Below are 27,834 nucleotides of genomic sequence, written 5' to 3' on the forward strand. Positions count from 1 at the left end.
ACCAAAAAACACCCTCTGTGGCATCTAGTCTGTTTCTTTTCTCTGATGCGTTTTGGCGTTCACAGTGGATGTGTATGTAAATGTCTTTGTGGGATGTATACCGTAACACCCCTGCGTGTGATACTATGTTTGAATTCTTAAGATTGCAGTCTTTACACCATCATGGCCATTACTATCATAGATGCTCTGGGAGATAAATAAATACATATCAGGCACCTAAAAGATGTGCAGTCAGAGACTGGAAATTTCAACATGGGCCTGCTGTATTAACCAATCACTAGATTTTAACTGAGACAGCCATCTCTTCCAGCCAATTATTTTGCTTGTTGGAGGAAGGGGGTGGGCTATTATGGCATAGTTAATCCTGGTTGAAGTTAACAATAGAAACCTATATTGCTTATAGCAGCTTTTAAAAAACAGATAAGGGTTCTCATAAGTCACCCAAAAAACCCCCAGTAATTCCTTTTTTACTGGTTTTGGGGAGGCACATTTCCCATTGACTTAAGGTTAATTCACATGACTGCCCAGTTATGTGAGGTTCCGATTCAACTCGAGTCCCTCACAATTATCCACACTCTGATCAGACTGTCACTGCTAATACATAGCAGAGCGGAACACACACAAATCCTTAGTGCCTTGCAAATAGTTATACACAAACAGTGATAAGATTGCTTTTATTTGGATTTGGTTACTTCACCCACCTCCATACCATCACACATAAAGCAACATTTTGCGTGAGTTTGACTGGGATTGACTATTACTATGTAAATAAATCAAATGTAATAAAATGTCTACCAGATGGCCTTGTCAACACGTAAGTGTATCTGTTTCCCCCTGCAAGTGCATCCCAAGACCATTTATTTCCGCAGAGCAATGTGCTGAAATGACTCATGTAACCATCTTGAAACAAGAAAAAAAAAACTGGATGCATTTCAAGCCTCGGAGACTGTGAAGTACTTTTCCATGACCGCTCAGTGAATTTCTCATGTATGCGTGCTTGCTCACATGCGCTAAGCGGGAACGCAGAGAGATGCGCATGCGGCCGAGCGAAGAGGAACCTGTCTCTTTAAGGAGACGCTCTCCTGTTGCACGGGGAGGCAGGCCGGTGTTTTTCCACTCGTGGTGATGTCTAGCGCTCACTCATTCTAAGAGACAAAGGTCAGAAAGAAAAGATTATAAATTAAATTTACTGCTGTAATTCCCTTATTCAACGCCGAGCCACCGCACAATAGGGACAACTTGCTTGCTACGGAATAAAAGGAAACCAAATAAGGTAATGAGGCACAGTTCCAGTTTTTAATTCAAATGTATTTGCTAGGAGAAATGTGTGTTTATGAGTACATTTTGAAAAGTATTTTGTTTATTTTAAAATACATTTTAAAATTTTGACACGCAATTATCTGCTCTGTAAATTACCTGTGTTGAACTCTGGTGAGAATTCGAGTGAGATTTTTCGTCAGGAAACGTTATTATCAATTTATGCCATTTTTCCATGATTACTAAAAACATCATATGTATAACACGAGTGCTGATGCATACAACATACACATTATAGTGTTTCAACACGCGTTTTCCGCCTATTTGTCAAGTCTGGGAACTAACGGACAGGGATGCTGAGACGATCTTCACTTTCAGTGGGCAGTGACATGCGATGCTTCGCGGAAGCTGTGCAATTTGTAAAATGTTCATATGTCTCTCTCGTATTGACACACGGACAACTGTATAGAACTAAACAGAAACTTAAATGAAGTGCCTAGGACTTGCTCCCCTGTCCGCAGCCCGACTCCTCATGCTCCTCACATGTAGCACTCCATTGCATAGGTGGAAACAACGCCCGCTATTGTTAGCCCGATTCCACGCACCTGGACTTGGTGCGCAACGCTTTTCTCAAAATGGAAGCAGTTACGCTACTGTTTTTCATCATTGGCTCTCAGTAAACTTTTCTGTCCGTGTGAGTTCAGCAGTGGGCATACGGATTTCTCTAAAGTACATATCTTACAGTCTATTTTCATTGGCCCTCTCTTTGAGTTTTACCTTTTAAAATACTTCAACAATCCGCTGATAACTACAGAACATGGGAGGTAATCTAATAAAGCGTGGTGTGATTGGTTGGAGTCGATTTTTGTTCCCCATTGAATTTACGTTTCCTCCTTGTAAACTGCAGAGTCCGTGGAAGGACTTGGCAAGGGAGACACTGTTGATGGCAGCTGTCAAAATTATTTTACACATGTGCATTACGCTGTTGTGAAGCAAGGTTAAAAACTGAGAAGCAAGGCGCGTCAGTTGAATTATCTTAGAAAGAGGGTATCTATCTGTTGAAAATAGCGGTACAATGGCTTATGTGATTCAAAATGGTGACAGCCTCGCCGTATCTGCGACGTTTCAATTTGTCTCTTGTGCGATTGAGGAAGTGGCTTAGGGAAGTGTTGATGCATATACAAATGTCGGGTAACGTGCGTTTCCCCTCTATGCATCGACAACATCTCATTTCTGGCTAGTAAGAAAAACATGGGCGTGGGAAGAAACAACGGATTAATCCTAATTTATAGGAATGAGCTGTATTTAAGTATCAGGTCACCGCTGGAATCAAGAAACAAGTTGAGATGAACACAGAAGTGGTCTGAAAAGGGGACACGGGCATGCTTAGGTTGCTAATGTCTGGATTAAAAGGAAAAGGAACTGCTCATCTACAGCAACCCCCACCGCTACCACCACCACTTTGCCAGATACAATTTGCAACAGCTTTTGCTTTAGGACAGCTTGTGATCTGTGATGTGTTCATCCACTGTGTGTATATGTTCATCAGCCAAATAAATGTTTCATGGCCACATGGGAAGCGATGAGAACTAAAGACTTGTAAGGTCTGGAAAGCTTTCACAGACATCCATAGTGTGAGGTGACAAGCCTGGCTGAATGGGCTCCTGTAGCGTAGGCTTTACTATCTCATTATATACACAGTGCTCAGGGTTGTACAGGTGGAGCAAATCGTTGTCAGGTTCAGTGTGGCAGCATGTCTGAGTACACGAGTGGACCTCCAAATGGCCACAATGCCATTTTTGTCCCATTTTATGTTGAGAGTCTGGTACAGGACCAGCAACGTTGGTTCAAATGTCCACATTTTAGATGTTGGACTTTACAGAATTGTGTCCATTTTGAGATCTTATATGGGGCTTGTACTTATTACTATTAAATATCATAACCAATAACACATTGCAAATACCTTCAAAATGGGTCAGTAACATCACTATGCTTCAGTGGACTGCCTTTGACAGTCACTGTAGGGCACTCTGGCAATTACCGTAGCACCGCAGGCAGGCAGGCAGACAGACAGACAGCCAGCCTTCATTCTATTGTGAGGAAGTCTTCCTGAAAGATGCTCACGTTATTGTGTGGAGGAGACAAATGGCCAGAGAGCATCAGTTGTCCAGCACCACTCCCAGCAGCATCCCCCTCCTCTACTCCTCCCCTCCTCAACCACCAAGCCTTCTGGGTGGCACCCTTCCCCTTTTTATACCACTGTGAAGTTGGGGCCCTAGGTCTGTCGCTTTGGCATGGTAGTGGTGGAATTTCCTACCAAGTAACCTAGCAATATCCACTGAAGACGGACAAGCTGGACCTCTGTGGAAAGACAGTTTTCCCCTCTTCCCCCTTTTCCATGAAAGAGGCAGACAACGACAGGTAACGAGAGAAAAACAGAATGGTGTTGGCGCTCTTGCATCAAGTTTCGCTTCCTTTATCTGTTCTACTTGATGACTTTTTTTTTTTGTGTGTGATACTGAGTAACTTGTGTCTTGGTAGAGGAAGTATGTTTGGGTGATTTACCGATTGCTTTGAACCCTCAACAGGAGAGTTACTTGAGTTATACGAGTAAAACGCGATAGTGTAGCAGTTACCCTAATGTCTTTACTGGAGTTCATTATGACTTCACCACAGCCGGAGCTGCTTGATGAGTTGATGTTGGACTTTCTTAAATAACTTAGTTTTGGCTTTGTGTTTTGGCTTTAAAAAACCTGACCAAACGAGTACGTCGGAAACAGTTTATGATAGGCAGTAACCTTCATAAATGTGGCAAAAAAACAGACTCATGTTTCTGTTTGCACAAGGTCTATTCAGTCCAGTGAGGACTTTCTGACAGGGATGGTAAACAACAGTGGGAACTCACTTGCTGTAATCTTATTGGGCCATTGAAGGCCAAAGTCAAATTGGAAGCTAGCATCACAGTGGTTTGATGTCCCCGCCAGCACCTACCTCTGGACCGGATGTCATCTTGATCTAAATCAGACCTGACAAATCCGTGCCTTATCAGGGCCAGACGCATACCAGACTCAGGAGTTATCTGGGTTTCTCTACATAGGTACAGACAGGAGCCTTAGTTAGAAATCAGAGCATAGCCCACATATCTTTGCTTTTATCAATATTTTATAACTCCTGTGCCGTCCTTGACTGCTACAAGAAAGCTTCCGAGCAGAGATAACTTTCATGGTATATTATTAACCACTGTAGTTCCACTTTTCATTTAGGGTTTAAGGTGATGTTGTTTTAAAATATGATTACATATGTATATTTCATATGCAGTCACTCGTAGACCTCAGAGCTTAGACCTAAACCTTAGTGATGCTTGAGTTTCTAGTCTACTGTTACCACTTGGTACACAACTGGTTCAAGGCATTGCATGTTTTTCTGTAGGAGATTTGACAATCCATTGTAGTGTCAGTATTTATTAAAAGCAGAGATCCAGTGGTTTGTTTGTCATTTGCGTAAGGGCAACCACACGCTACAATCTGTTTGTCCTCTGGCTGTCATGCAAAGAGAAGTAAAATGTTTGTGATTTGCACAAATCCTTGCAATGGCCAGACGAATTCTTCTTGTCTTGTTATGAAGGCAAAGGTTCACATTCCCATGTAGGACTGCAAACCACAAAGTCCCTAATGCACGGCTCGGGCTATACAGTGGAATGCATGGACGGAGAGGAGGAAGGCCTTTTAATACGCAAACCCTGAGGAAATGTACATGGTCTTAAAATAGGGTGATTATGTAAGAGCCTGTGCCCTCACGTGTATCTCAGACCTGAAGTCTCTTGTTGGCCAAGACCACATAGAGTGTAGCCTGCATTTGTGTGTGAGAGAGGGAGTAAGTGTACATGTGCATTTGTCTGAGAGTGAGAGAGCGGGAGAGTGTGTGTGGGGGACACTGAGAGAGAGCGAGAGAGAGCGAGAGAGAGCGAGAGAGAGAGAGAGAGAGAGAGAGAGAGAGAGAGAATGCGAGTGTGTGAGTGAGAGAGAAAGGGGGGAGAGAGAATGCGAGTGTGTGAGTGAGAGAGAGAGAGAATGCGAGTGTGTGAGTGAGAGAGAGCGAGAGAGAGAGAAAGTGTGTATTTAGTGCCATGATGGTCTTCAATGGGTCATGTTAGCTAGCAGCCCTCAGGCGACGAAGCCGATTTGTTGTGACTTAAGTATCAGTAAAATCAGTGGGCTTACTGTAGCTTGGAGTCTCTGGAAGAGACAGGAGAGCCTGGGGTCCATTAGGAAGGAAACCGCTATTTTCTTGTGGCCCCTATGAAATGGAGAAAGTTTTCAGTGATTACAACAGGACTTAACATCTCCTATTGGGGGTTCCTTTGTCACTTTCAGACAGAGCTCAGACACCTTTCTGCAGTCCCTTTCAAGGCCGTAGTGATATTTTCAGTCACATAACACTGTGAGAATTAGTTTCTGTGCTTTTTTTTTCTCTAATTGCTGCCAAAATTAAATGTTGACACACTCTTTCCCTTCAGGACGAGGTCACTTAAAGCTATATGATCAGTTGTCCCCATTTCTCGTCCCGGGGTAAAAATGGACAAAAAAAAAAACAAAAACGTTCATGCCAGCACAACACCTCATTGTTCCTTTATCAGTCCTCGCACTCTCTGCCAAAGGCAGTAGGCTAAAGGAAATGCTGGTGACTTGCTCACAAAGGGCTTTTTGTGGCGGGGGTACATTTGGGCCTATGCAAATCCAGCAGACCTTGTCTCTGACTGGCTGCTGGCTTGGAGACGGCTTTTAAGCTCTCACCAGTTACAGTGCAATCTCTTTTCATTTGTGCTTGGACTCCTTCCACCATCAATATTTAATATGTGCTCCAGATGTCAACCATGTAGTGCACAGGAGTGACTAGAAATCAGAGGGATAATAATGATAATAATCCTTAGTGTAATACATCACATAGATATGTATTTATATTTCTTGACTTGGAGACCTCTGCTGGTTGAAATAATGCAGTCAGTGAAGTGAAAGTCTCTGAGCAAGTGTCATAGTATGACAGTGGGCCGACATGTAGGGTGACAACAATACATTTAAAATAGTCCAGCGGCTATCAGCAGCCACAGCTGAGGAGGAAAAACAGCAATGCACATTGCTGTGTTGTGGCTCACACTCTTGTTTTGGGAAGTGTGTGTGTGTGTGTGTGTGTGCGTGCGCATGTGTCAGTGTCTTGGGTTACAAGCGATAGAGTGTGCGTGTTGAATACACGCACATGTGATACATGCGAGGCGAGTGATTCAGTCGTCGTCGTCGCGGTCTGCGGCGGCGCACAACGGCTCGCCTCATCCCTCGCCGTGCGACCTCGCCTCGGCAACAGTGGAAATTTCCTGTCCGCTGGCGTGGCCTCCCACTGTCACCTGTGTCATCCCTGGCTCGGCTCAGAGCTCAGAGCCTGTGCCCAATCTGCAGATTGCATTTAATTGTCTTAGGCCAGGGGGGGGGGGGGGGCGGGGCAGAGCGGCCCGCCACCCACTGTCAGGCTGAGTGAGAGTGACACCTGGGCTCTCTGCACAGAGGCATGGTGACAGCTGAGAGAGAAGCACCACACTGAACAGCACAGCTATGAAGGAAATGTAAGTGAGAGAAAGAATGAGACCCGAATGAGAGTAGTGGGGCAGAGGGAGAGTTTATGAGGAAAATGAAAGAGAAATAAAGAGTGTGAAAATGAAAACGAGAGAGCGAAAAAGAGATGTTTATTTTTTTAAACAGCAATGATAATTCAGTGCCATGGTTATTCTTGAGAGCTGCGGATTCTTCCGCTGTTTAAATTCCTGTGCTCCTGTTGAGCGGTGTTTCATATTGCCAGCAGTAATCAGTAAAATATGTGCTATTTTAAGTTATTTTCCCCCCAAGTTCTTTCCTTCTCTGTGTCTCTCTCAGAAATTCTCTGGATATTTTTGGTGAAGCAGTATTAGAAAAATGATTGTTTCTGTTTCGTGTGGTGAGTGAAAGCAGTCGGAACAGTTCCGTTATTGTTCGGCACTTGATGGCTCGGGTGGGGAGGGCGGCCAGAGACAAACTCCGCCAGCTTACGTAATGTGTTTGAACATAGAAAGCTGCTAAGCCTCTGAAATGTACAGATTTAACCGCACAGAGGGGGACAAGACCTGAATATGTGGTTCTGTACTTTTCCACTGCGGCGGTTTCTGATGGATGAAACTGTGTGAGTGTGAGTGTGCTTTCCTGTACTGTAAGATCAAACCAGCCTTTAAGCAGTGGCCACATGGAATAAGGTTGAAATGTCTTTCATCAATCTTCTACTTTGCTCTTTAACCCCATGTTCACAACGAGATACCCTTCCCTCCCCTCAATGTCATTAAAACTTAAAATGGTGTTTTGAAAAAAAAAGACGGTGGTTAACAAGCTAACATAATTGCAGAGTCTTCTAAAGATACCAAGGGTATTGGGATCCGGTGTTCTCCCAGATCGGATTGAGCGGCTGGCCTTGAGCCACTGTGATTCCACTCGGCTGCCTCGTAAATGTTAATGGTATGAGTATTAAGTGTGCTCTGAAGCTGACTGGGGCTTGTGGATGGAGGAACAGAGGAAGGGGACAGAGGAGAGGAAGGCTTTGATGTCCGGAGGCCTCCTGGTCTCTGTTCTCAACCGGAGTTTGTGGGTTTTGTCCAACACGTCCCCCCCACCAACTGCCAACACCAGTAACCCTAAAAGGAGAGGAAACTAGACGTACCGCATAGCAATGCGTAATAGGCGTACCGCAGAAAGTAAGAGAATGAGCAAGAATTAAGTGAAATTATATTTTCCGTTCCAAGAAAAGTGTTATTTTGACTGATAATGTCTCGGGCAACAATAGACTCAAATGTTTGTTGTATGTCTTATTCTGAATGAACATTTGTGGAACTATAGTTTTCTGGATGTGGCAGCTGTGCACTGATAGGCTGTGAAGCAGTAGCTGTGAATTACGTTCTGCACGTTTCAGACTTGTATAGTGAATATAAGAGATATATTCAAAAATTTGAGCATTTTGTGAAATTTACATGTATGCTGTACAAACAGTATGAGCTTCCTTGTATAACTATTCTTGGCATTTATTTACAAAGTTGCGAAAAATATGCATATATATATATATATGTATATATATATATATATAATGTGGGATTATTACTTGAAGGCAAGAATATGTTTGAATACAGTAGTCTATTTTGAAGCATTGTCGTGGTCCAAGCAGAATGTGCAAACTGCCCTAAACAGTCAATGGCTCCTATATGCCTTTGTGAATGAGCCCATTCACAGAGGCATGTATTGGCTGCTGAATTCTGATTGGCCGTTGGTGGCCATTTTGTCAAGCGAGCCAACTGGAACTTGGAGCAAATGTAGCTAAGTAGAAGCATACCAAATTTCTAAATTTGCGCTTAAGCGGTTCTAGATATATCGAAATGTGTCAGTTGCAGCACCTCCTACGGACGAAATGTCATTGTTGGGCGTCCAAAGAATGTGGTAGTGATGCAGGAGATCCAATTTCGTGAAGTTTGAACCTTAACATCACAAGATATTGGCTAGTGAAGTGCTAGATTTTTGCTTTGGCCATTGTTCACTAGGTGGCACAAATGAATCATAATGAGCTAGCGTAATGTGCCTCCTGGAGGCTAGCTTGACATAACAATCTGCAAATGTTTGGCAAAATGTTTTTTTGAGCTATTGCCCATAAAGTGCTTTCACCCTACGCCACTTCAGAAGGCGCTAGACCGAAGGGCAACACACGCCTAGGGCCACAAACCTTATATTCCGTAGAGAGAGAGAGAGAGAGAGAGAGAGAGAGAGAGAGAGAGAGAGAGAGAGAGAGAGAGAGAGAGAGAGAGAGAGAGAGAGAGAGAGAGAGAAAGAGAAAGAGAGATAAAGGGAGTGATAGGTCTTTGGAACAGACCACTGTGCTAAACGTGCTCCCTCACCCCCACCCCGGAGGGCAGCAGTTTAGGGTTTATGATGCCATGGCATGTCTTTGGTGGACGACGGCATTGCTAGGGAGCGGGCGTCACTGTTTTTGGCCGCACCTCCGAAACACCACCTTCGGCCTGTAATAACAAGCCTGCCCTGGAATGGCGACGTGATAGCGTAAACATTAATGAAATAAAAACAAGCAGCCATTCCCAGCGGGCGCCAGCAACACACGAGATGGCCGATGTTAATGATAACCTCGCTCATTAATAGGTCATGTTCATGTGAAGTCACTGAATTTGGGGTGGGTCTGTTTCATTTTTTTTTTTTTAAGATGTCTTCAAATAGTCTTCACTGGATTTTGTTGGTACAGCGTTTACTATAAGTTGATTCAGTTACAGTTTTGGAGAGACTTCCTGTGTTAAAACCGCACCCGCGTGCTGCTAAACAAGCCTTTTCTCTTTTTTGTTGTGTGTGTTCCTCTTATTGATGAAAGAAACAAATTATTCATGAGAGTAAAGCCTATATAAACATCAAGGATGTCTTTAATCTTTTACTGAGGCTTTTTTCCCGTCCCTTTGATGTACACAGATGGACTTGGGCCTCTCATTGTCCCGATCTCCATTTTGCCCCCATCCAGGCACTGACTCCTTCCCCCTCCCTCTCCTTATTTTTCTCTCCTTCTCCTTCTCCTTCTCGGTTCAGGGAGAAATGGGGTGTGAGGGAGGGGACACCATTAATGTCTTTGGGAGGCTTGTTTTCAACCCTAATGTTTGCAATGGTTTCACAATGGTTTTCAAATTGCTTTTCTAGATAAAGGGTTTTAAACGTCAAATTCTCTTTCTCCCTCTCTCTCTTTCCTCTTAGCATGGCACAAAAAGAGAAGCTCCAATGTCTGAAAGACTTCCACAAGGACACTTTGAAGCCTTCCCCCGGGAAGAGCCCGGGCACGCGGCCGGAGGACGAGGCCGAGGGGAACCACCCTCAGCGGGAGAAGTGGGCCAGCAAGCTCGACTTTCTTTTGTCTGTCGCGGGTGGATTCGTCGGTTTAGGCAACGTCTGGCGCTTCCCCTACCTCTGCTATAAGAACGGTGGAGGTGAGCCTGTTTGTTTGTTTATGGAAAATAAACTGAGATGGTCGACAGGAGGACGAACAAAGACCTTATAATAACACTACCTGTCCAGACAAAGGCACAAAGCCGGATACACTTAGCTTTACATTGCCTGAACGTGACAGTCTATATAATCTGTATTTAACCACTAGGTTTGTGTTTGTAGGGACTGCATCAAGGTTGAAACCAAAAAATGTTTTGTTGTGTGTTACTCCAGTTACTACAGCATTAGTGTAAATACAGCAGTGTCAGATTCATTCTGTTTAGAGCCAGCAATATGTGGGTGTCTTGTTTCATTCAAGCGCTACACCATCTGACCTCTTCAGTTAGCAATGCTGCAACTGTTCCCAGGAATCTTCATGAAATCAGCATGTATGCGACTGGCTTGAAATAACCACGCTCTCAGCTCAGCCACTCATGCTCGGGCTTAATATCCTGTTTCACTTGGAGCTTACCCATCATGCCATCCCCTCCCTTTCCCCCACAGGTGCGTTTCTCATCCCGTACACCATCTTCCTGTTCGGAGGAGGCCTGCCCGTCTTCTTCCTGGAGGTGGCCCTGGGCCAGTACACCTCCCAGGGTGGCATCACCTGCTGGGAGAAGCTCTGCCCAATCTTCACTGGTGAGCACTGAACATCCACACTGCACACTCCCCCGCCCTAAACATCCACACTGCACACTCCCCCGCCCTGAACATCCACACTGCACACTCCCCCGCCCTAAACATCCACACTGCACACTCCCCCGCCCTGAACATCCACACTGCACACTCCCCCGCCCTGAACATCCACACTGCACACTCCCCCGCCCTAAACATCCACACTGCACACTCCCCCGCCCTGAACATCCACACTGCACACTCCCCCGCCCTGAACATCCACACTGCACACTCCCCCGCCCTGAACATCCACACTGCACACTCCCCCGCCCTAAACATCCACACTGCACACTCCCCCGCCCTGAACATCCACACTGCACACTCCCCCGCCCTAAACATCCACACTGTCTGTTCCTTCCTTCTCTCTCTCTCTCTCTCTCTCTCTCTCTCTCTCTCTCTCTCTCTCTCTCTGTCTGTTCCTTCCCTCTCTCTCTTTACGTAAATAATTCACATTTCTAAACATCCAAGCGTCTTTCTCTCTTTCTCTCTCTCTCTCTCTTTCTCTCTCTCTTTCCTTACATCGACTACTTAAGCTACTCAAACTATGTGCTGGATTAATGTAGCAAGGGTAATTTGAGAACATTTAAAAACACAGGTGATATTGTGACACAAACCCACTCACACACACACACACACCTCACACTTACAGTACATTACAGAGGTCCATTACTATGGCCACTGAGTCGCAAAAGTGTTACAAGGTTGAGGACCAGCATGTTTGACCCTAGAAGGAGACAGCATGTAAACACGAATAGCAAATAAGCTGTGTGTCAGTGACTAGCATAAGGCCGACCTGTCTCTACCCCAAAACACACACATGCACATACTCTCTCAATCATACACACACTCAAACACACATTCACTCACAGACACGCATACATGCACACACACACACACACACACACACACAGACACAGACACAGACACACAGAGAGAGAGACACACACACAGAGAGAGAGAGAGAGAGAGAGAGACACACTCATAGGGTTGTCCCAATTATAAACTGACATTTTCTCAAGACTGGTGTCAGCAAGCGGTTAAACCCTGAGTTCACTGGGCGGTTGGTTCCTTAGCAGCTAGTTGCATTTTCATTCAGGTGAGCACCAGGGGCAGACCTGTGGACCTGTTTGTTTGTACAGAGGGTCTGTGCAGGGCAGGGGTGTGGAGTGGAGTGGAAATAACCAGGCAGTGGAAGTGGGAGCGGGGACCCGAGCGGGAGTGCGGGCAGCTGTTAATTAGTTTGTCGGGCTGGCTGAAACGGCTGCCTGTCAGCAGAGATCAGCCTCCGCTGATGGAGACAAACACAGGCAGCTGGCAGATACCACACATCATGATTAATTAGACCTTACCACCCCTGTGTCAGCCCAATGCACCCAAAAACATACATAGCCTTTAGCCACCACACGCCATGATTAATTAGACCTTTCCACCCCTGTGTTGGCCCAGTGCAGACAGATACATACACATCCTTCAAGCAGCCCTTTAAACTGGAATGAATCAAAAGTATAGAAAGAATTGAAAGATGCTGAAGTTGATTGAGCTTGCATTACACAGTGTTTTCTTGTGACCGTGACATGACTCGTCTGATCCTAAACTTAAGTTCAACAGCGTCATAACTGGCATTAGTTATTGAACAATATCTCTTAGGTAACATCAGCTTTACATAAATAGCACCGGACTGAAGTAATTAACAGAATATCTAGCAATATCTACAAACCTGTGCCCGATCAGAGCCAGATCTACTCCAGAGTCCACCGCCTCTGCATCATACCATAGAAATATGCAGGCAGGATATATGGACCAGCTGATCAATCTGTTTCAAAGTTCAAATCAGAAGTTAAGAACGAAATGCTTAAAACCCCTTTTTCTCTACCCAGGTATCGGCTACGCTTCAATTGTTATCGTCTCACTGCTCAACATCTACTACATCGTGATCCTGGCCTGGGGCTTATACTACCTGTTCCAGTGCTTCCAGCCAGAGCTGCCCTGGGCCAAGTGCAACCAGCCCTGGAACACACCGAACTGCGTGGAGGACACCCTACGCAAGAACAAGACTCTCTGGCTGGCCGCCAACTATACCAACTTCACCTCCCCCGTCACCGAGTTTTGGGAGTGAGTGGCAGTCCTTTTGTTCTCCTTCCCTCCCCTTCAATGCATGCTTGCCATTCTTCCCTTCATTGCTTGGTTCACTGGCAAAGTTCGGATGAGTGGCACATTTGCTGGGCCATGTTTACCTGGCTGTTCAGACAGGGTAGTGGCAGACCAGCCATAGAAGAGACACTCTGGCTAGCTCCGGCCAGAGCAGGAACTGGACTGTAAACAGACATGCTAGACCTTCCTCCCCCCCTCTCCCTCTCTTTCCCTCTTCCTGTCTACCTCCTTCTCTGCTCAATCATGTCGAAGTGTTTGTATTCGTTTGTGTCCTCTCAAGCATCTACTCAAGTGTGACTCTGACGTTAGATAAACTCAGGGTGCACTTCTCTCTCTCTCTCTCTCTCTCTCTTTTTTTCTCTCTCTCGACAGGGAGAAAAAGAGAGGGAGATAGAGAGGGAAAAACTGCACATAGTGCAACCCCCTTCTGAAAAAAGACATATCTGTTTGCTTCATTAGCTTTAACAATGTTGTGTGTGTGTGTGTGTGTGTGTGTGTGTGTGTGTGTTCTAATTACAGGCGTAATGTCCTAAACATCTCTGGGGGTATCGAGGATATTGGGGAAATTAAGTGGGACCTGGCCTTGTGTCTCCTGGCTGTCTGGGTCATCTGCTTCTTCTGCATCTGGAAGGGTGTGAAGTCTACCGGGAAGGTGAGTCTTGCCAGATTGATGTTTTGTAAAGTCACACCCCAAAGCAAAGCTTTGTTCTAATGAGTAGACAACTCAACCCTTGGCGACCAAAGTTTACCCAAACACTTCATAGTCTAGTCCTTTAAAATGGATTTGTTATGTTATTGGACAGTAGGTTGCCAACGTTTGGTAAGTTATTGGTACATGAGACTCCACTAGTCTGGTGAGGGAACAATATTGGAGGAATTTGGCTCAATAGGTGTCATGTTACTCTTGTCTCATTAGGGGTAAAGTTTATGAGGAAAGCCTGTGGGCATGGTCTACTGCAGATTTAATTTCTGTCCACAAGTTCAACCATTTCTCAATTGTGACTGACTCAGCAAAATATCTCAGCAGACACATAAAGCATTAGAGGATTTTGAGACAGTGGATCAATTAAAAGAAGCTTGTCCATCTCTAGGCAACTTTAATGAGCCTTTACAACACCTAAATGGTCTGCTCTGTGAAGACACAAACTTTTGTTCCAGTTCAGGAAACAGCCACCACAGTCACACCTCAATCAGCTCAATCTGTCACGTCATCATCAGACACGACACACACCTAAATACCCCGCTGCCCTCAGACAGATGTCCCTTTGCTTGCAGCGTTGAAGTGTGGCAGCCATAGGTATCATTTTGTTGCTTACAGCCCTAGTTATTGATTGTTTGGCAGCTTTCTTAGACACTAGTGTGGTGAGTCATCTGGGGGGCTTTAGCCAGACGACTGTCACAGCTGCATGAGTTAAGAGCACGGGACCGAACAGAGGAGTAGTGCCTAATGAGTGTAGGGTGTCTCCTTGCTCACTCTTCATTCAGGCTTTGAGGCGGTTTTATGTGGCCCAGATTTTAACTCGTGTCGAATTATGTAACGCGACGGGACTCAGTGACGGGAGGCCTCTCGCTATGATTTGTAGCTGCGGCTGGAGAGCAAATAAAACGAAGCTCGACGGTTATTTGCGGCCAGACACGATAATGAACGGTGTTTCACTAAATTACTGCTCCTGCCCCAACCCTGTTATTGTGGTTCTTGAGGGTTAAGACTTTAGGAGTCAAGCCAGTCCACTGTATCCTATTGGTCACATGGCTTTACAGCGTAAACAGACACTAACAGACTGTCAGCCAGCCAAAGTCTGCCGAGGAAGGTTTCAAGCTGCGGTATGTGGCATGAGCCACTACATTCAGATTCAATGAAAAACAGCCATGGCTTTACCCATGTATGATGTCTCACTCTCTCTCTCCTTTGATATCTCTCTTTCTCCTGTTTTATCTCTCTCTTTCTCTTTCTCTCTCTCTCTCTCTCTCTCTCTCTCTCTCTCCCTCTCTCTCTCTCCCCCTCAGGTGGTGTACATTACTGCCACCTTCCCGTTCTTCATGCTCATTGTTCTCCTGGTCCGTGGTGTCACTCTACCAGGGGCATCCAAGGGCATCGCGTTCTATCTGTACCCCAACTTGACCCGTTTGGAGGACCCAGAGGTAAGGATTACTTCCCCCACCCCCACAGACACACCCACTGCCCTGTATCTGATTACCCTCCGAGCCCACACTCAGTGTCACAGCGACCCCCTGGCCCCCATCCTTTACTTCCCCCCCTGTATCATTTCATACAGACACCTCAGCCTTGGCCCATCAATCAGGTCCAAGTGTCATGCTCCAAAATGGAGCTGTGTGGTGATAGTTTAATCTCAAATCATCGTCTAGCAGTCCAACAGGGCCACATGCTAACATGAAAAACAAATGACCAAGTTATGAAAGTACATCTGAAGTTGTTGCTGAGGGCAAGAATTTGCTGTCTAGTTTTGTATAGAAACAATGCTACTTACTCACCCCTTGGTTTGTACTTTTTTTTTTTTTTATCCCTAATAGGTTTGGATTGATGCAGGCACACAGATTTTCTTCTCGTATGCCATTTGCCTGGGGGCAATGACATCGCTGGGAAGCTACAACAAGTACAAATACAACTGCTACAGGTGAGCATTGGGTCCAGGGGGCCTCTGAGGGGCATGTAGTCCAAGAAAGATGGGTAAAAAAAAAAAGAAAAACTGGGAACCTAGGTTCCATGTGTGTAAATTAACAACCTCCATGACATATGTGTGACTTAGGGACTGTTTGCTGCTGGGAGGCCTGAACACGGGAACCAGTTTTGTGTCTGGCTTCGCAATATTTTCCGTCCTGGGCTTCATGGCACAAGAGCAAGGGGTGGACATTGCCGATGTGGCAGAGTCAGGTACGAGGGTTAAAGTAGCAGTGATGGTGGGCGCTGTTACTTCAAACAAACAACAAAAAAAGTAGATTTTGGTGAAATAGATGACAAATTGAAATTGGAACAGCAAAACAATTCTTACGTTGCAAAACGAAACGAATGAAAAACAGTGCAGAATTTAGAATTCGACTTTCAAATGTGGAACGTGGAAGCTCAATGAAATGTGCAGAGTTAGGGTGAAGTGAATTTGGGTACTATCTAAGGGAGGAAGGGCAAGTGGAATTATTTCTGGATTCACAAGGCCAATCTGTGGAACTCTGTCCAGAGAACGTGCTTGGAAACGCTGCAAAAAAGAGCACTGGTGACTGGATCTCGCCCTGACCTGAAGAGCTAACAGTTAGCGATGTGCCGGGATGTAGTTTTCCTCTGACACTCTGGGACGAATGAGGGCTGCTTAAATCAACGTTTCCACCAGTAGAGTGAAGCTAAATAAGTTTTAAAAAAACTGGAGCATCTTGTGCCAAGAAATAGAACAAAAATTAAGAAACCGCTCATCATTGAAGTTCTCTGCTGAACCTGCGACTGCGCTCATGATTATCTTTGGGTCCATGTTGTAATCACAATAGCTAGCAGTAACATCTGGCATCCGTCCATGGAGAACTCTATTGGATCTGTTACACACTAATTGGAAAGGTCTCAAGATGTCTCTCCTTCACTCGATCATTCAGCATGCTCTCTCTCTATATATTTTAAGCTCTATTTTATCATTTGTTTTCTGTCTGGCTTTGGTCGGGCCTCCACCGGAGACTCGTGTGATTCGCTAAAAGAAGGGCTTTAGTTGCTCTCTAAGGCTCACAGCTCTGTCTGAGTTCCAGATTCACTGGCTCCCTTTTTTACTGTTTTCGTCTTGTTGTCTTGATGAAGAGAGCGTAGTGCAGAGTTAAATACCGCTGCACAGAAATCAGTTGTACTTCAGTTGGTGCTCTTTGGCTTGCTTGACATTTTTGTATTGTTGTTTGCTGAGGCACAAGCCTCCTAAGCCCCCTTTTTGCACAGTACATGGCTGTGTTGATAGCATTATCAAACTTAAGTGTATAAAGGTAAGCAATGAGTATTTGTTTCTAGTTTGGAGGGGGTGGTACTGGCTCTTGGTTTGGAGGCCGAGTTATGTTTGGTTCCTATCTTGATCCTGAAAGAGACTATTTCTAGCCTCAACATGCTATGTTGTCACGCTATGTTAAATTCTCCTGTAACGCTAAGTGCTGTCCATTTGCTGTTTCTCTGTTTTGTGTCTTAAACTTTTATCAAACAGGTTCTTCCATGCCACGCTTGCAAGAAGTTGCAATGTTGGCAAGAAGAGGCGATTAGTATGTTGCCTCTTGTTCCCTGATACTGTAATGCAGCACACAGCTCTAGTCATATCATTCTGACATCATATTTGTATTATGGTGCAAGCTAAATATAAACGAGCAAAGAGAAAAAAAAAATGAATGAAAAAATCTCACAACACATTATTAGTATGCAGATCTTACCAGCACATCCGCTATAGACAGCACATACTTGGCCCTCAATTTGTCATGCTCTTGACCTCATGCTCAGAGTTGTTCCCTGACCCTAACCCTAGCACTGACCAAGGTGAATATGTGTCGTCTGAACTGTTCTTTTTTAACCACATTCTCTCCCCCTCTCCTCTACCCCTGTAGGTCCTGGCTTGGCTTTCATCGCTTATCCAAAAGCTGTGTCTATGATGCCCCTGCCCACCTTCTGGGCCGTCCTTTTTTTCATCATGCTTCTGCTTTTGGGGCTTGACAGTCAGGTCAGTTGCTGCCAAACTACGTCAAAGCACATCAAATATATGGATGTAAAATTAGTAATGGACATACATGCATAGGACACACATTCAGAGTGGCCAACCTCACCAAAATGAGAAGTAGACTACATGCATGTTCACCACATCAAACAACATCTAGTATCAATCAACACTAAAATGAGAAGGTCAGTACATGTGGTATTCATGCTATATATACTATTAATAAATGGCATCTGAGGATTAAACCCAGTGTAGTTGTCAGGAAGGCCAGCAGAATGCCCTTGAGGGTCATTTGTTTACACTCTGTATAATACAAACAGCACGGTCAGGGCGTAGCTGTAGCTCAAGTGGCAGAACCCCACACAGTGCCAGCAGTGTCAAAGTCAAGGGTCAGGTTACCAGGGGAAACACACCATCATCAAACATGTTCTGTCGCTGCTCTGAAAGACGTTTCAGCGAAGTGTCACCGGCCTGTTTTTTTCCTCTGAGAAAAGACCCTTGGAGAAAGGGCCATCGGTCTAAATGTGGTGGTATGTGTCCAGAGGTGCAAGGGTACAGCGGAGGAATGCCAATTTGGCCTTTTACTGCCGGGGAAAGAATGTCTGCTACCATTACACAACCAACCTAGTCCAGATCCTTTGCTGCATTTAGAGACTGTTTAGTCTCTCCATGACAAGTAAACACGTTGGAATTATTTTGTAGTAAAAACAAACAAAAAAATGATACTTTCATTTAGCAGTTAAGCAATTAATTATGTTAAATGACAAATAGCGAAATATAATAGACACATAGAGAATTCAGATTTGAGTCATACAATGAATTTTAAGATATAATGCTAAAAAACAAGTTAAGACTGTCATGTGGCATTAGCCTGTTTTGGGCAAGTGTAGACCAAACACATCACGTTGCCATAGTTATGTGGTTTCAGTCACGATAGCCTGGCTTCATTAAACACTGTTAGTCAACAAAAATGTGTTGACTCAGTGGAGCAATGTGTGATCATTTGTTTAGTGACCCCCCCCCCCCCCTCCCACACCAATGGCTGGTGCAGAAAATAAATGAGTGTAGCACTAAAAAAAAAAACTTTGTTTTGGATATCTTTCAAGCTGGCGTCAGAGGGTGTCTCCAATTTCTCAACCACAGTGAAATTATACACTGTGCTAAGCCAGTGTCCTTACAACACTTTCATTTCAGGGCTACTGCTGCTTTGCTAGTACCACAGAATCCCTGTTGGAATTCATCAGTGTGTAATTTATCAAATGAAAGTGGTTCACACGGACTGTATAAAGGTTGCGGACTGTAGGCCTTATCAGGGAAGAGTGTAAATAATTTTTGTCCGAATTTCTTGGGAGCTATCACTAGCGTAGCCACTGTTGTAGCCTGCTTGTGCCACCTAAATCTAAAGCTGGCACACCCAGCCAGGAGCTTGGCAACAGGCCCGAGATGGAAAGGGGTCCCAGAGAACAGCTTATTACCGTAACCCAGAGCAATGATAATCTATGTTTTTGTGCAGGAGACTACAATGACATGTCCAGAACTACAGGGTCCCCATAACATTAGCATGCTAGGAGGCTAGAACAACACAGTGAAACGCAACTATATGTCAGGCCCTACTATTTGAAACAAACGTGCAGGCAATATGAAGGGTAGAAGGAAAAAACGAAATAGTGGTTAGTGAGAATCTGTTACGTTGAGTAAAATAGGTATAGCAACGATATAATTTGTCCCTGCAGATAAATGGGTTGTCAATTCTAACAACAACTAGCTAGCCAGTAACTTAATAATGAGTGTGTGCTATTAAGCTGTTTTGTCAGGAGTTAGCATTAACGTTTATTAATAGAAATAAAATAGGTCTTCAACGCTAGCAGACCAAACACAAATATGCCCTTCTCTATGAAGGAAAGTGGCTTAAGTTTGTTAATGCATCTCAATAAGTAGGCCTACATGTCTGCACAGATAAGTCTACTAAAGAATATAAGATCAGTTTATCCCAATATGAAGATGACTGTGACTTGTTTTCCAAAATATCTTCTTAAATTAGTCTGGATAAGTTGTCCACATGCATTATATAATATATAATTATATATTTTCGTATTTATTCTGTACTTTAAAAAATAAACATATTCCCTTTGTAGATGTGTAGATGGTGGTGGTTAGGGGGCCCATGCTCAGACCTTTGATTTGGGCCCCCAGAGTCCCTAGAGTGCCCCTGTACCCAGCATAATCATAAAAAACTGTATTGCTAAATAAATAAAAATGTAATATTGTTTCTTATTATTTCTTACACTATTGAAATTAATAAGAAAACTATTGACTAATGGACAGAGAGACTTCCCATCACTTGTAATGAGCATGAGGTGGCATTGGTGCATGTCCTGCCTTTATGCTATTCAATTGGTGATCAGTGTCGGATCAAGGAAAGTCAGCTAGCTAGAGATACAATTCGAGAAAGGGGAACAACAGCTGTCTGGTTGTGTGGTTACCCTTGCTATTAGAAAATCTGATGTGACATATGACAGGTTTGACATTGGTTTTATACAATAGTCATGCCATAACGATGAAGAAATCATCGTAGCATTAAATTAAGAAATAATGTTGCAGCTAGCCTCTACCACATAATTTCTTGAAACTATCACGTGTTGCTAAGCAACAATAGACACAACCAGTAGCCTGTTATCGATACAACCAAACAAAACGAATAGCTGTCAAATACTCTGAATAATGTTTTAATGAGATCTTAAAATAAGTGAAAGTAAAACGTAAGTAAATTAAACTGTTATGGTTGATCTACAGATCATTTTTTGCTTTGGCACACATTCTATCCCACAGGCACACCCAAATTAAAATGTCTGGCTACGCTACCGGGAGATTTTATATAATACCAGTGAAACGGAAACCTGCAATTTGTCGGGAATTTATAAGGAAATATTATGTAGATTTGTGCCTGGATTCATGTGGTGATTAAGTGGTTGGCTACCCCTTACCAGCAGATTAAGGAGATATTCAAGGAAGTGTGCTTCCAAACTGCATAGTCACAGAAAGAACTGGATCAAAGAAGGAATGAATATGACTGTATTTACATCAGTATATTAGTGAATATATATTTATATGAGTTATTTATGTTTTCATATTACTTGTATTTATATTACTTTATCACATTATATAACATAGTTTAATATGTTATATTATTAGTGATCAGAAAACCACCATTGTGTTGAGCTTGGGATACTGCAAACGTTTAGCCAGCCTGTTTCTTTTCTTCCTGCAGTTTGTCGAGGTGGAAGGACAGATCACTTCTCTTGTTGATCTCTATCCATCCTTCCTAAGGAAGGGTTACCGGCGGGAAATCTTCATAGCTATAGTGTGTTTCCTGAGCTATCTTCTGGGCCTAACCATGGTTACCAGAGTAAGTATGCAAGCAACAACACACTTTACGACTGTAAACACCACTCATGTTTTGAATGTCTCAGCACACACACACACACACACACACACACACACACACACACACACTCACACACACCCCACCCCTCCATTTTGAGTGCTATTTTTTGATGCTGGCCCGGACGCACGAGCCGCTATATTGAGTCGGGCTATTCCTTTGCCCTCTGAAAGGCGTCCAGGGCATCAGTCAACAGCCAAAGTCCAGAATAGCCCAGATATTGGTGCCAGGCACCCTGAGTGCTTCTTGCTTCTCTCTTGTCGGTCACTGGCCTCTTACCTCTCTCCTCCTCCTCCTTCTCCTCTCACTTTGCCCCATTTGCAGCTCCTCAGCAGCTTTTATGGCCCTGCTGTCTAACTGATCTGAGATCAGTGAAAGAGAGACAGAGACAGAGACAGAGACAGAGACAGAGACCCAGGCAGGGAAAAGGTCTAGCTCGATGTTTCTAAGGAGCTGAGCAAGTGATGTTTCAGGAGATTGGTGGGCCTATTTTCTTAAGATGTTCCCCATCTGCTGGCTGTCCTTTGCCCTGTGCCCTGGTCTCCAATGGACGTCCCATGCCCTCTGTGTCGCCTTGGTGTGCCCTTCGGCCACTGTGGTTCTGCCTCACAGGGAGAGCCCCTGTCCATCTATCTTTTTCTAAACCCCCTTCTTTTTTTCCGTGACGTCACTTCTCCAGTTGCCCCCACTGCGTTCTCCCTCTCTGTCTCTCTCTTTCTTTCTTTCTCTGTCTCTCCCTCTGTCTTTCTCCCACTCGCTCTCTCCCTCAATCTCACTGTGGTAGAACATCTTGAGGATAAATGCAGGAACTGTTCAGTCAGCCTCGCCCTCTGGCTCAGCTACCCCCACACACACTCAGATAGATGTGGTTTGTCACAGACACTCACTGTCCCTCTCATAAAGACTGTGCCCATGTGTGGAATTTTAACAACACTGAATCTCCCTCCCTCTTTGTCTTTCTCTCTCTCTCACTACCTCTCTCTCTCTCTCTCTTTCTGTCTCTCTTCTATAGGGTGGCATGTACGTGTTTCAACTGTTTGACTACTATGCAGCCAGTGGTGTGTGCCTTTTGTGGGTTGCATTCTTTGAATGTATTGCTGTAGCCTGGGTTTATGGTAAGTGCTTTATATATCACAAAATAATACATCAGTGTGTATAGTTCTATCTAAGCAGCTTTTCTTTCCTAACCTGAGTTTGAACCTGGTGTCATAACAAGTGGAACTTAAGCAGCTTCGTAATGACTGCAGTCACCACAGTAACTTACAGCCTCAAATAGATTAAAAGACCTTCACATTTGTGTATGTCAAATCCACAAAGCCCCCTTTTGGTAGCCACCTATTAAACTGAAAGTATAACAGCCATGTCTACCAGCTCGTTTGTGTTTTTAAAACTTGGGTTGAGGCTTACTTATAAACTCCACTTTACATAATGGCAAAACTACCATGCCAGGTGCTGGGTTTCAAAAAACCCTCATTCCTGAAAAATCCAAACAGGATCAACATGTACCTGCATGCCCTTATCATCTAAATTTCCATGACGCGCAGAAGACAGTGTGAGGGTAGCCACAGAGATAGAATAGGTTAAGGCCATATTATGTTCATCATAGAATGACTGAATATACTCTTTCAAAACTGTAATGAAGAGACAGACTTAGGTGAAGTGCCTAGGATCTTTAGATAATATTCAGCTTCTCATTAACCATTTTTGGTCACCAGTCTTATAAAACTAGTGATTAAGTGGTGGAGTATGAAACCTAGAGTCATGTGACCTTATAATATATTTTAGGGCTTTATTATTACGCAGTTCCAAATCATTGCTTGGTAGCGGCTGTTACATAAGAACATATGTACAACAAATAAGCCCAATACAATTTAACCAATACATTTTTTTACATTTCCATGTAACATCATTTGGGTTTATATCAAATTGCTGTCGGTGTACTTACGTAATGCGATAACATGCATCCCTCCCTTGCTTTGCTAGGCGCTGATAATTTCTATGATGCGATTGAGGACATGATTGGCTATCGACCAAATCCCTGGATGAAGTGGAGCTGGACTATCATCACCCCTACCCTCTGTGTGGTAAGTGTCTGAAATAAAAATGTCCCAAAATGTCCACAGCATCCCCATAATGCCTGTCCTGGGAGACATACACAGGTAGTTACTTGCAAAGTCGCATTCAAAAGACCTTTGTACCTTCTTCATCACATGAATCTGAAGTGGGACCAAAATCAGACCAAATCTGTCTACCCGAGTGATTTAAAGTTTAGTGCGGCCAGATTTGTCATCCCAGGATCACCGCAAGCACTGATGATGAATGATATCAATGAATTGATGGGGGGGGGGGGGGGGGGGGGGACTATTACGGCTTGACACATCTAGTCTTCCGCAGCTTAGGTAAATCCCTATGATTTAATTTGTCGATGTATTTCACTCACAGACAAGTTAAGGTAAAAGGTGTACAGATCATCTCTACACATTGCCATTGTCCCTTAGGCCCTGGATGCCTTCTGTTTAGCTCCCATCCCCCCAGATTGTGTGCCAAAAAATGCTACGCAACTGTCCTCTTCCATGCCGGATTTGCAGAGAAAATCCAACACTTTGCTCGTTGCGCTCCAGATGGATGGACCATCTGCCTGCTGTGGCCAGATCTGAGCATAGCTGCGGGATTACGTATATATTCTGCTCATTGTGCAGCCATGAGAGGGGGTGGGTCATGGGAGGGTGGGTCATGGGAGGGTGGGTCATGGGAGGTTGGGTCATGGGGGGTTGGGCGGTTGCACAAGAAATGTGCCTAAAGGTGCTTGTGAATCATCTCTCTGTTCTTTCAGCAGCTTCCCTGTTGAATCTCAGAGAGTTCCTCTTTAGTTCCTCTTGAGTTATTCAGAAAACGGCACACTGATTCCTTAAAAAACGGTTTAATCTGTATAGCTATTTTGTAACCTTTGCAGCTGAACTTCCCAGACTAATCCCCTTTTGTTCCCTTATTTTAAAGGGAAAGAAAAAAACAGCTCTTCACTCACTATTTGTCTGTCAAATCATAAATCACTTTAACTTAGTAACTTTGTGGAGGCTTTTTTTTTTTGTCCTTGTTCCATGTTTGCCTGGTCCGTTTAGATAAGCTGCACTAATCTGTCAATGTAACAGAGGATTTGTGTTTGCGGTGGAAATGAAGAACTAGACACTTAATAACTTCCCACATTCCTTCATGTGCTGTTCTGTGTTGCCGATGAGTCACGTATTAATTTAATCCCACACCCTCTCTCGCTCTCTTTCTCTCTTTACCAGGGCTGCTTTATCTTCTCCTTGGTCAAGTACAAGCCTTTGACATACAACAAGGTCTACGAGTATCCGGACTGGTCCATTGGTGTTGGCTGGACTTTGGCTCTCACTTCCATGATCTGCATCCCCATGGTGGTCGTGATCAAGATACTTCAGTCAGACGGACCCCTGATCGAGGTAATTATAAACACACACACATACACACACACACACACACACACATACTTGCAGATGGAGGTTTTAGGTTTCTTGCTGGCATAAACTGATATAAAATGCTTATCACACCCAGCTGCAATGCATATGTGCGTCTTGTCCTTATTTGCATTCACAAATATCTACCTTTGAGGGAATGGAAATATCTTTTGCCATATTCCATGCAAATGACCTGTGGCAACGTCCTCACCATTCGTATTTATATTTACATATAGTCATTTGATAAACACTTTTACCCAAAGTGATTCATAAGTGTGGCTCGATACAGCCCAACAATGGAACACATGAAATATAGTTGCACAAAGTGAAGAAAACAAGTTAAAATTAGATAACACAATCTCTGTTTCCCGCCCTCCCTCCCTCTTCTCCCTCTCTCTTTCTCTCTCTCCCACACAGCGGATAAAGGCGGTGGCAGCCCCGGTGAGAGGAGGTGCAAGTTCCTGCCCGGCTAAATACCGCACCAAGGCCCCTGAGCTGGCCCACCCTCTGGACCCTAATGGGAACAATGGCTTAATGATGCCCACCCATACCATTGTAGAAACCATGATGTGAGCGCTCTCTGTGAGAGGATTTGAAAAAAAAAAAAAAAAATATGACCCACTTTCCATGTTATATATATATATATATATATTAAAAAAATATATAAATATATATATATATATAACGGTATATATATTTGCTAACTCTGAAATAGTCGTAGGACCAGGTTTACATTGCTACGTATCTGCACTAGGAGTCTCTTTTTTTCTATGGAGGAAGTTATATGTAGTTTTTTTTTCTGTCCATGTTTTTAATATTTTTATCATAATGTTATTATTATATTTCTATGATTATAATAATAATTATCATTGCTATTAGTATTGTGACTGTAATCAGCTAAAGGCTTGGCCTCAGTCACCAAAAGTACCTTGGAAATAGAGTGGTAAATGTTTCTGTTTTTTTTTCTGTTTTTTCTTCCTTTCTGTAAATAATGGGTTATACGTAGTCTGGTTTTCTTTGAGGGTGGACAGATTAATAAGCAAACATACTAAAGGACCGTATATAAATATATTTTGGGTATTAGAATTCAACTAAGCATATGTTGTGTTTAAGAGTAATGTTGGTGTAGCTGTAAAACATACTATTATCTCCCTCCACACAGTTACATACTATATCTTTATGTTGTGGAGTTGTCCGTGTATGGTAAAGTTAGTTTTACGTGTTGCTATCCATGATGTTTGTTGTACCCAAGAGCTGGTGTTAACTTCATCCAGCTCGAGGCCAGGCAACACTATCAGAGTCTGCCAGGCTGCCCCGATGTCCTATCTGTGTGTGTGCACTAATCTCACAGTGATGACGGACGGCAGCCAAGCAAGGACACTACTGCGAACCCCCCCCCCCCCCAGCCTACCCCACTCCACTGTGCACGGGTGATTGCCACCTACACACCAAAGCCCTATACTTTCTCCTCCCCTCGTAGTGTTTACACCTCGCGATTCCCACAACGCAAGATCAGACGATTCCATCACACTAACTCTAACTAGCAGCACATTACTCTGCTCTGCCCTGTCCTCCCGTCCCACGTGGAGAGAAACACATCGCTCAGGCAGAGCAGCCTCACTGCCCATAATCCCAACATGTCAATAAGAGCCTTAATCAAAATCACTTGTCCATGGTTAAAAACACACACACACACACACACACACACACACACACACACACACACAAACCCAGACCTCTCTATTCACACTCCCTCAGACCACCATATCTCTGCTATTTTCCATTTCAGTCCACTCTTGAACATAGTACATCATATCAGCACGTTCTCTCTTTTTTTTCTTTTTTAAAAATAAGAATCGATCATCAATACATAGATGGTCGAAAGAACACCACATGTAGACACGGGGCACATTCCTACACGGGAATGCTGCAATGTGAAACTCATTGTGTCTGTCAAAGTAGCAGTCTTTATTATTACATTGGGAGGTAGTCTCTTTTTTATGGTATTCAGATATATTTTATGTTTATTCTATTTTGTTTAAAATCACATTTGCCTTTTGTATTGAAAATGTAAAATGTGTTTGACCACTCTGTTAACAATTACCAATATCTCTCAGAGGGAGGGGTTTTACATACAATAATTAATCAACAAAGCTTGCAGCAATTTCTAATGTGCAATATTTTGTAGGGAAATAAGCATATTTTTGTTTTTCTCAAAAGGTGGTACTTTATCAGAATATATACTGAGCAGAACTTGGAAGAAATTAATTTAGGGGCCAACGAAAGCTACCATAAAAATGCTTTGCCACAGTAACACTGAAAACTGTATATGACCAAGACAGCTTTTCTGTTTATTTAAACCTGAAATGAAAACTTCTGAAACCAACAAAATCGTATTCTCAACTGATTGAATTCTCTTTTTTTGGGTGGGGGGATAGACTGAATTGGCCTCACAAAAAAAGGGCACTACAGCCCTTAAGGCAGCTCACTTCAGTGTCAATCTTGGCCAGAGTCTGCTGCTGCCTGCTGGTAAAGACATCAGCCAAAATGGCAGCGTGACTCTCAGCTACTAGCTACTTTAGACGACCTAAGAAGAAAACAGCTAGTGGGGTGGTACCCTTGAGGTGCTTTTGTTTTTCTGTGAAGTCTGTTCATTTGATTGAGATGAAGACTTGAAATGATCCAGTTCGAGAGCTTGCAGGAGAGGCTTGTAGGGATGGCATGGCCAGCTGTTGGAGCCCTCACTTCCTGTCCACCCCCCCTCGAGGCCTCTCCCCTTCAGGGATCTTACCTATCTGTCTTTTTCGTGAGGAAAAAGTATAGTACACAGTAAATGTTTTTGAAGTCTATGAAGCGAGATTTTAATCAAAAATTTTGGGGAAAAAGAAAATGTTTCATTTATTTTTTATTTTTTAAATGAACCTGTGAGACAAAAAATTGAAATGTATTAGAACAGGTTTTACAGTACCTAAAACCTTTTTTTTTATTTCATAATAAACATTATTCTTTTGAAAAAGCCTTTTGCTTTTTGTCAGCGATAAGAACATTACTAGCTTTTCCAACCCATAGAAACCGCAACATACTTGTGCAGTACAGTACCTCACCATCCGAAAGAGGTGGAT

At 43.7% G+C, this 27,834-nt stretch overlaps 1 protein-coding gene across 3 annotated transcripts; it reads left to right on the forward strand.

The window, feature by feature from the left end:
- Nucleotides 1–1,064: 1,064 nt before the first annotated feature.
- Nucleotides 1,065–27,728, forward strand: slc6a6b (solute carrier family 6 member 6b). Of its 3 annotated transcripts, none has more exons than XM_012822631.3 (14): nt 1,065–1,273; nt 10,062–10,291; nt 10,794–10,928; nt 12,842–13,076; nt 13,635–13,767; nt 15,123–15,257; nt 15,648–15,751; nt 15,884–16,008; nt 17,688–17,800; nt 21,063–21,200; nt 22,249–22,351; nt 23,220–23,320; nt 24,527–24,697; nt 25,130–27,728. In XM_012822631.3, exons 2-14 carry the CDS (start codon nt 10,063–10,065, stop codon nt 25,283–25,285), a joined length of 1,878 nt encoding a protein of 625 aa, XP_012678085.2. In that variant the 5' UTR covers nt 1,065–1,273; nt 10,062; the 3' UTR covers nt 25,286–27,728. The 3 variants fall into 3 exon arrangements, with proteins under 3 accessions (XP_012678085.2, XP_031424098.1, XP_012678084.2); XM_031568238.2 differs by lacking the exon at nt 1,065–1,273 and adding an exon at nt 3,444–3,678; XM_012822630.3 differs by lacking the exon at nt 1,065–1,273 and adding an exon at nt 6,765–6,871.
- The last annotated feature ends 106 nt before the right edge of the window (nt 27,729–27,834 follow it).

The sequence above is a fragment of the Clupea harengus genome, chromosome 5 (assembly GCF_900700415.2).
Source record: "Clupea harengus chromosome 5, Ch_v2.0.2, whole genome shotgun sequence".
Classification (NCBI taxonomy): Eukaryota; Metazoa; Chordata; class Actinopteri; order Clupeiformes; family Clupeidae; genus Clupea; species Clupea harengus.